Raw genomic sequence first — 9,718 nt, 5'->3', positions numbered from 1 at the left:
AGTATTAGTTCAACAATTTGTAAAATGGTATAGAAGAAAAAGAGCAAAATTGTAAAATAATACCTAATAAAACATAGTGTGAACTTAAAGAAATAACATTTTACAACTGACAAAAATAAACATCAATGTAAAACTAATAATAAATATATTTAAACTAAAAAATAAAAAATATTTAACTCTATATTTGAACTTGGTAAGAAAAATAAATTGTGATAGTTAATATTGATTACACATTCATTTTTTTTCGAAGTGGTGTGAGGTGGAAAATAATTTTTTCTTTTTTTTTTTTCGAAATTTAATAAACTTGTCACAAATGTGGAAAAAATAAAATTGTAATTAATACATTCATTAATGCATGATAGAATTGTTAGAAAATATTTGTATTTTTGTTGAAATTTTCTTTCTACAAAAAATAGAATGGTCTAATAGAGTGAATGAAAAAAGTGATTTATAAAATAATGACAAATTAGAAAAAGATATAAACATTTGAATTTTTTTAATCTTTTAAATCGACTGAATTAAATGATCGATTCAATTTAAAAATTGAATTGAATGATCGTGCTTTGACAAAAACTAAAAAAAATTACCAATCCTATTTATAAAATAGAAAAATACAGCCTACCGACTCAAAGCGAGGTTCATAAAAAATACACAAAATTACAAGAAATTAGCGCTTTTGGGTATTGTTAGTAATAAATATCTTCACCTACTTGACGTTTGTTCGGTAGAAATAAATGAATATCTTCTAATATGAACGTTGGAAACCCGGGACTGTTGGGGGTGGCGTAGGTAACCAGGCTCGTTTCAGAGTAAACCAGCACTAAATACACAGTGAACACGTACAGAAAGAGACTGAGAAGATGCAAATTTGTTAAAGAGGGAGGGCGTTGGAAGAGAAGTGTGAGAGTGACGAGGGATGGATATTGAAGAGGCCCTGATAGACGAGGGTTCGGGTCGTCCAAGCAATGCAGATGACTGTGAAAGCTGGAGCTGCACCCCTCTCAACACGGAGCGCCTCGGTTCGTTGTTAATGGGAGACGAGGAAGGCCTCCGCTGCAGATTTTACATAAATTCCACAGACTATGTCGATCTGGCAGGGCAGCGTGTGGAAAATGATCCTTCTTTTCAGTGCCTTTGTAAACCCCAGGTGTGTACTCCCCTGCACCAAAATATAAATTAGAGACTTCAAGAAATTGTGTGAAACGTTTGCCTGTGTTATTTTTCATATTCATTTAAGCTTATGATTTGTCTACCACTGTAATATTCTGCTTGTTTTTTCTTTGCATTGGATTAAAGACATTTCAAGTTTCTGTGCGCACGCAATTATGTTTCGTACATATATGATTTTTCTTTCAAATTGGAAGACAAAATGATTTATCTTCCATATAGTAGAAATGATTTGTAACACACTTTATGGTGTGCAGTTACAGGCTTTGGGATTTGGTTTGCACTGATTTACAGTGGGATGACCGAAAGCCTGAAAATTGCGCACCAAAAATAAAATATAAGTGTACTTCTTTAAATCAAAGAGTCTTGATTGACTGGACTAGACAATATATCTTTATGTTTTGGGAAGAAGCTACGGTATGACCCATCTTATTGCTAGAATAAGCCAAAACAGAACTATGTTCCATGAGCTATACATGTACGTGTCAGGAGTTTAATTAAAAATAATAATTAACTAATGATGTGTTCCTCAGATCCAGTTAGTTGTCAAGAGTACGGTTACATGTCTATCATGATCAAGTTTTGGTTTAGCGAGTTGTCAAATTTGTTATCTGAGTTACTGGAAGATGATTGAACATACAACAGCTGTAATTTTGCTGATGAGTAAGCAAGTTGTAGTCTTACTTATTAGTTCTTGCCAAAGGTAGGATACTATTGCATTCAGTTCAATTTTTCAATTCAATTGATCAATCAACCCATGTAATTTAAAAGATTAAAACAAACTTCAAATTTTTATATCTTTTTATGATTTTTCATTATTTTATAAATCACATTTTTCATTCATTTTATTGGACCATACTATTTTTGGTAAGGAGAAAATTCAATTTTCTTTAACAAAAATACAAATATTTTTTAACAAGTCTATCATGCATTAATTACAACTCTTATCCTTTCCACATTTATGACAAGTTGATTAGATTTTTCAAAAAAATAATCATTTTATTTTCCACCTCACACCACTATAGACAAAAATGAATGTCTAATCAATATTAATTATCACAATCTATTTTTCTTACCAAGTTCAAATATAGAGTTAAACGTTTTATATTTCTTATTTTAAATATATTTATTAGTTTTACATTGATGTTTATTTTTTTCAATTGTAAAATTTTATTTCTTTAAGTTTACACTATGTTTTACTATCTACTATTTTACAATCTTGCTCAAATTTTTATTTCTATTATTTTACAAATTGTAAAACTAATATTGGCCCTCAAACTTACTAGATATTTTGGTAGTTTGAATTAAGTAATCAACAATTTATTTTTTTAAATTAAATATTTCAACTTATAATTGAATTGGTAGAAATAAGTAGTTCATTTATATAATATAATTTTTATTGTTATTTATATATTTCTTAAAATAATATAATTATTAATATTTTTAAAATTCCTTTCAACTCTTTCTACCATTCTACCTTTACTTGTCCTTATAACAACATATCATTCTCTCTTTTAGCTCTCTTCATATCCTTCCTTTCTATGTATAAATCTTTATTTTCCTTCTAATTATTGGCAGGAACTTTGACGCATTGCGTCTCTTGTTTTTTTCTTTTCATTTTCTATTTTGTATATGTTTTGTGGCTTTGATTTTCGAATTTCATATCAGAGCCAAGTCTGAAATTTATCTAGTGTATAAATAATTGGTTTATACACTCAAGGGAATCAATTCAGAAATTTTCAGAAGAAAAATGACGGTAGTAAGATCCTTTTAGGAGATGACAGGTATCATGATATAAGGATATGGTGATATTAGTGTACACCTACCTAATGGAAATGTAAAATATATTTTTAATGTCATGCAGGTTCCGAGAATTAAGAAAAATTTCATATTTGTTTCAACTATTAATGATCAAGGTCTAAAAGTTGAGTTCTTGAAGATGGGTTGCGAAGTTAAATATAGATATGGTAAATCACAATAATGTGATTGCTGAAGGAATTTTGATAGGAGGTTTGTATAAACTTGATGTCAAAATGGAAAGTCATCAAGCAATGGTTTTTATATGTGTATTTGTTGAAGACGTATTGTATAGGAGGTATGGTCATTTAAACCTTAAGGATCTCATATAAGTATGAACAAATTAGTTGTGATGGTTGTGCATTGGGCAAACAACATAGAAATGAATTTCCAATAAGGACTGATGAAAAGAAAAGGAATTTTCTTGAATCAATGCATTCAAACATATGTGGTCCTATGTAAACTGAGTCACTTAGGGGGACATCTCACTTTCTCATATTTGTTGATGATTACACTAGATATACGTGGGTGTATTTCTTAATAAATAAGAGTGATTTATTTGAATATTTCATAGAGTTGAAAACCATGGTAGCTTTAGTTTGGGATTTTTCAAAGTCGCCATTTCTTTTGATATATATTTTTTTGATTCGTTCCTACTTAAATTTTTATTTTTGAACCATTGGTTTTGCTTCTTGCCGGTCTTTTAAATTGAGATGCAATAAATAATTTTCAGTAGCTCATTTATAGACCTTATCCTAAGAGTACTTTTCTCTCTTTCTTTGCCTATTGTTGACCAAGTTTGACCCATGAAACCTCAACGCCAAGTATATTGTTGCTATCAAGCCAAGAGGTTCAAAGTTTCTTTAAGTAATATTGAACCACTTTGTACTACTCTCGAATGTTACAAAGGAGTCCTGAACCTCTTTGTAACCCTTGTATTAGGTTCAATAGTTTGACCGTTCCTTCAGTCCAACTTGTTTGTGATTCTCATAGGACACTTTTTGGTGGGTCCTAGCTGGATGCGATGCGAAGTTCAAGGAGAAGTTGCGCTACAACTGGATGCCATTCTGGAATTGACACACTCGCGTGCAATCTAATCATTTATGGAAAGGTGATAGATGGCTAATATTTTGAGATAGGGTCATCATTAATAATCACATCGAGATATTGATTTGTGGACTAAAAGTAAGATTTGGCACATGTGAAAGAAAATATCATTTGGGTTCCTTGCTTGGTAATTAATGCCAGATGCCGTAATAGTCCCATCTCCCTTTTTTCACGGCATGTAAAGATTTATTATACTTGTCTCATAATTAATGCCTTGTCCTTGTCTTGAAGTTTATATGAAGTAAATCATTCCCTACAAAAAGATGCATGAGTTTCATCAGGTAATTTAAACGCTAGTTGCAGGAGTCAGGAAATAGAATCAACTTTCATAGTTGCCATAGTTGTTCACCAGGTAACTTTCATATTTTCCATTCCTGCATTTTGTCTTTTGATAAATAGGGTAGTGATTGCTTCTTTTATTTTCCAAGAAAGCGAGGTTCTGAGTCATGAGGTTCCCTCTGCATTTTTTGGGAATACAAGCAGTCTGTATAGTAAATCACCCATCATATCGGATACAAACCTCCTGGGGGTTAATTTAGAGGGAACAACAGAAAGGCTGTGCGAAAGACTTTCAGAACCTTTTTCCACTAAAGTTGTACTAACCCCAATAGGTTATAACTTCTTCAAACACCAAAAATCTTTATACTTCAGTTGTTTGACATTTCGTCAAACACTTTGCAAGTAAGCTCTGATACCACTGTAATAACCCTCCTCAAATCTGCCCTCAAAAATGCTGATGAAAGCTCAAGGAACTCCATCAAACAATTCACATGCAAGGGACGTATGACTGATATAGTATTTCAGCTAGCTTCAAATGACTTTTTTTTCAATTTGCATCAATGAGAATCTTGTGCTAGAAGACTACAATGGACTACACAATGACTTAACATGAGTGTGCTACTAATTTTGACAATATTCAATGCATATATATGATCTAAGCATGAGAAATGAACACCTATAGCCAACTGACATTTTTACAAACAGTTGGTATGCAAACTAACTAGCTGATAAATAATGATATTAAATTGCTTAAATGACACCAGCAACTATTATCTTCTTAATTGCAATGAAAATTACAGTGCTCATGAAATATGGCCAAGACTTTGGCATTTACATGGATTACAAAATGATAATGTTGGTATAATGCACACTTACAGCTAAAAGCTTATAACACCCTAAAAAACAATACTAACAAAAGAACCTGGTTGTAGATGGCTGTAATAATTTCCTTCTATGCTGCCCCTTCTACTTTGCTTTTTTCGAACTACTTTTTCTGTCTGCTTTTTCGGACTGCTTTTTTGTACCCGCTTTTTCAGCCTGCTTTTTCGGTTTCTCTTTTTTCGGACTGCTTTTTCCTACCCGCTTTTTCAACCTGCTTTTTCGGTTCCGCTTTTTCGGACTGCTACTATGTTGAATCTCAAGACCATGTCTTTCAATGGCGTCAAGATTTTCAGTTTGAAGGGATTTCGTCCTCCAAACTATTAAGACATAATCTCCAGAAAATTTTTCAATTTCTTTGATATTTCCAAGCATGCTTAAAAGAAGCTCTTCCATTTCTTTTATAGTGTTCTCACAAGAGCTCCATCCTTCGTTTTCTCAATGTGGGATAAAACATAACTCCCTTTATGTAACTTATGTCTCTAATGTGTTATAAAATAAAAGGGACTCTTTTAATTTAAATATTTTTCACAAACTATAGTCTATGCATTAATAAAGTTAAATATTTAAATTTAACTTTATAAGATAGCTTTATCAATGCAAAACAAATCTTATCAATGATAAACAAGTATTCTTGCCGATTTTAAACAATTACCATCGACATACTGTTGCCACTGGATGTCCACCCATGCCCAAGATGACTTACTATAAATAGTAAGTATGCCCAAAGTTGCCTCAAAACCCCTCAGAAAGACCTGCAACTGAAACTATCTAGGCCAAATGGCCTCTAAGCCCCTTTAATGTCTTGGTTAGCCTACGGGACCATGGGGAAATAGGCTAACGACAACATCATGCTATGAATGCTAAAAAGGGGACATTACAGTCCGCCCTTCCCAAAATTGCTTGTCCCCAAGCAATGCCCGAACAACAACCCAATCAATCCACCTGGGTCCCAAATGTAGTCATGAACTATACTGCTGTCAGTCAACATAGGCTCCTGCAACAACCTGTGAAAATTAACCAAGAGGAATCCATAAATGAATCGTGAATCATGGTGCAATTGAACTCCAAATCCACTACTGCCACAATCAGGAACCCACGAGGCACAAACTTTCAAAATATTAGATCCCAAGTAGAGTAGATCACCCAAACTGTCAACATAATAAACACCATCCATACAACCCACCATGTTATGTGGAATGCACACTCCAACTTTGCTACAATAGTGACCACTCCCACATGAAATTGCACCAAATACAAAGAATCCACACACTGTACATCTGCTGCAATTAACACAACTCTGCAGATTACCGACCACTGTCTCATAACCATAACACCCATGCACTGCTGATGGTGAATAGTCATTACACGGTAGATAGCAAAAATGAGAGCCCAGTCCAAAGAATAGTCATTACACGGTAGATAGCAAAAATGAGAGCCCAGTCCAAACCTGTCTGCCATCAACTCCTCAACACATGGATCAAAAGCAAACCGATGAACATATCCTTTAGTATAATGCCGGTAAAAAGAACCAATTGTGATGTGAATATCAGGATTTAATTGTTTGATTTTTGAGTCAAACTCGATGACCCATGTTTCATGAGTAGTGATTCAACATGAATCCATCTCTCATGAGTTTGACTCAAAAATCACACAGTTAAATCTTGATATTCACATCACAATTTGACTAGCTGTGGAAATCATCTCCTACTTATCAAAAAGAACCAATCTCAGTCAAAGACTCATCCTGCAGACGTGATATGACCAATTGTGACTGACCATCAGCTAAGTTAGAGGATGATATAGCCAAGAGTGCAGAATCAACAACAACATCACTAGTCTCTGTGCCCTCCAAGTCAAACATATCACAATGCTCAGCTGCAGCGCCCAACTCAGTTGAACCTGCCTCCAGTGGAAATGGACCAAATATGCCAATAGTAGTGTCGTGGACAGATATATCCTCATCTCCACTACCTCTATCAACCTCGACCATGGACATCCGCGGATCACCAGACACCATGGTCCGTGATTGTACAGAATCTGGTAAAGACTGAAGTCACTCTAACTCCATGGTCACCTTAGCCAAATGAAACTGTGACTCCTCGAAAGCCAACTGCGTACTCTCAAGAATCTCAGAAGTCACCTCGAGCTGCTGAGTAAGCTCACTCACCTCATCTTCCTTGGCCAATAATGCATCGTATGTTGTACTCCCCCACTCCATAAGATAATCTCTGTCGGCTACCAACTGCATATAATTTTGTCTCAGAATCTGGATAGCCTCCCATAAAGAGTGGATCTCTGTGAAGGAAAGATAATTGCCTCCCTGCTCATCGCTAGCAGGAGAACCCCATACATAAACTGCTAACAACTGACGAGTAGCATCGAAATGCCCGCAGGCGATAGAAATGTCTCGATCGCCAACTCTCAGTTGACTAGACACATGATTGTGCCGATTGGTCGAACTCCTATACTCTATCCCTGGTACATTGTCCAAAGGAGTAACCTCGGAATAGCTATCATCTCTAATACTTAGATCCTGGGACTCTTCTGTAAACTCTATCATATCTGAGAGATCATCAACCCATTCCAACAAGAATGGTCGACTGGATATATGAACAATGCCCAACACAGGTGTGTAAAAACTAATTCCAGCATTAAACAAGTTGCCGGCATGGATGAGAACTACACTTGGCAAACTACTAATCAAGTCCATGATGGTGCAATAGATACTACTACCAAGGAATGATAGATATCTCTGGTCAAAATGATCCCAAGTACTAAGATAAGGATCCCAACATCTAATCCATGAACAGAAACCAGCTGGCAATTCAAGTAAACTTCTCACCTGAGTAATGTGAACAATACCAACTAACTTCACGCACCTGTCTACAATCTTTGAATCCGAAGTGTGAATGCTAGACATACTCATATCATCATCATTTGACTCGACTATAAAAGAAAACTGAGTCCCTGCTATACGCGCTAACTCTTGAACTGGACTCACCTCAAGACAAAGCTCGTCCACATGTCTCTTAGAATCCTGGAGAGCCAACCGAGTACACACCAAGGAATTTCGAGTATCCTCCAGCTCATAAAAAAGCCGATCAACCTCCTCCTCCTTCTTCACTGCATCTTCCTTGATCTGTTGTAAGTCGTCACAAGAAGAACCTGTTGTGACTCCTTTCTGTCTCTCCTGCAGTTGAATCATCCAAATGTGATTCTCAATGAATCCATGTATCCTGTCATGATGAGATAAAGCTGTGACAATATTCTTGTCCCCTGTCTTCAGCTGACTTGCCAAACCAAGTGAAGAGCTACTAGCCTCTATCTCATGTGAAGAAGCATCCAACTGTGCTTGATACTCATTTTTTGCAAGGTCCTGAATGCTCACTTTCTGATCAACTGTACTATCCTCAAACATGATAGTATCCTCAACTGCTGTAACTTCATCCAACCCAACTGTATTGGAATCACTATCTGTGTCAATCGCACAATCCGGTGTGCCTGTGATATCACCTTCTGGCTCAACCTGCACAACGTCTGTAACCCCTTCTACCTGTGAAGATAATGCAGATAAACCATTACCTGAAGATGTGCTAATGTCTCCCTGTATTGAATCAGCATGTCTGTTAAACTCCTCATACAAGTTTCTGCCTGTCATAGGGAAGGTACGATCCTTAGGCCTATCAAAACGTTCAATCAATCTCTCCTTAAACTCCACATAGGAGGTAATGTGTGCATGACCCATAGTGACCATACCATGATGCCACCACTCGTGTGCTAACCCATCCAGGTGAATTGCTGCATACTTAATGGCTTCTTCCTCAGGCATAGGGTTCATTTGAAAGTATGTGTCAAGCTTTTGAACCCAAGCTCTTGCTGTAGACTTCCCCGAGCCATCATAATATGGTAACTGAAGTTTTCCTACTTTCTTCTGTAGCTCATAGCTCTGGTTCCTGTCATGTCCACGTGGCATATGCTTCATCCGCACATCTATATACTCCCTAAAGGTGATTGCAGCAATAAAATCTGGACCTCCGGCTTCCCAATCTCTCCTCAGCTGGTCTTGTATATCAGTGATCTGGGGCTCTGGTATGGGCTGCTCTGGAGCTCTAGGAGGAAATATGGGAATCATGGGCCATGAACTCACTGTCCTAGTTTGCTGGGGTGCATGACCGAAATTGTTCCCAACTTGTTCGCCTCCATTATGTGCCCCATCCTGATTATTACCATTCTGATTATTTCCTCCACCCACATTAGCATTCAACCCCATTTGACAAGCCATCATCTGCATCATAAGCTCAAATCTTTGACTCTGTTCTTGTGCTCTTTGCTCTGCTGATCGTTGTCCTTGTGTTAAGGCGTCTAATAATTGTAAGAATCTTTCCTTTCCCTGATCTGGACCGGCATTCATTTTGTCAAACATTTTTCTCTCTCTCTGGCTATTCCAAATTCCCTATAAGACCTCCACAGGATGGCAGGACTTATA

The 9,718-nt window shown here is 36.1% G+C and overlaps 1 protein-coding gene across 2 annotated transcripts in view; it reads left to right on the top strand.

Annotated features, from left to right (window-relative positions):
* Positions 1–682: 682 nt before the first annotated feature.
* Positions 683–9,718, top strand: part of LOC149577285 (uncharacterized) — a 110,002-nt gene continuing 100,966 nt past the window's right edge. Inside the window, exon 1 of one of the 2 annotated variants that reach the window (XM_089830336.1) lies at positions 683–1,147. In XM_089830336.1, coding sequence (XP_089686462.1) covers positions 917–1,147 — 231 coding nt within the window. In that variant the 5' untranslated portion in view covers positions 683–916. The remainder of the gene's footprint in view (positions 1,148–9,718) is intronic. The other variant, XM_089830290.1, reaches the window with a different exon arrangement.

This window comes from Cupressus sempervirens, chromosome 1 (genome assembly GCF_028749045.1).
Source record: "Cupressus sempervirens isolate cs-2001-9-10 chromosome 1, ASM2874904v1, whole genome shotgun sequence".
Classification (NCBI taxonomy): Eukaryota; Viridiplantae; Streptophyta; class Pinopsida; order Cupressales; family Cupressaceae; genus Cupressus; species Cupressus sempervirens.
Note: the sequence above shows the minus strand (reverse complement) of the source record. Positions and strands in the feature narration are given on the sequence as shown.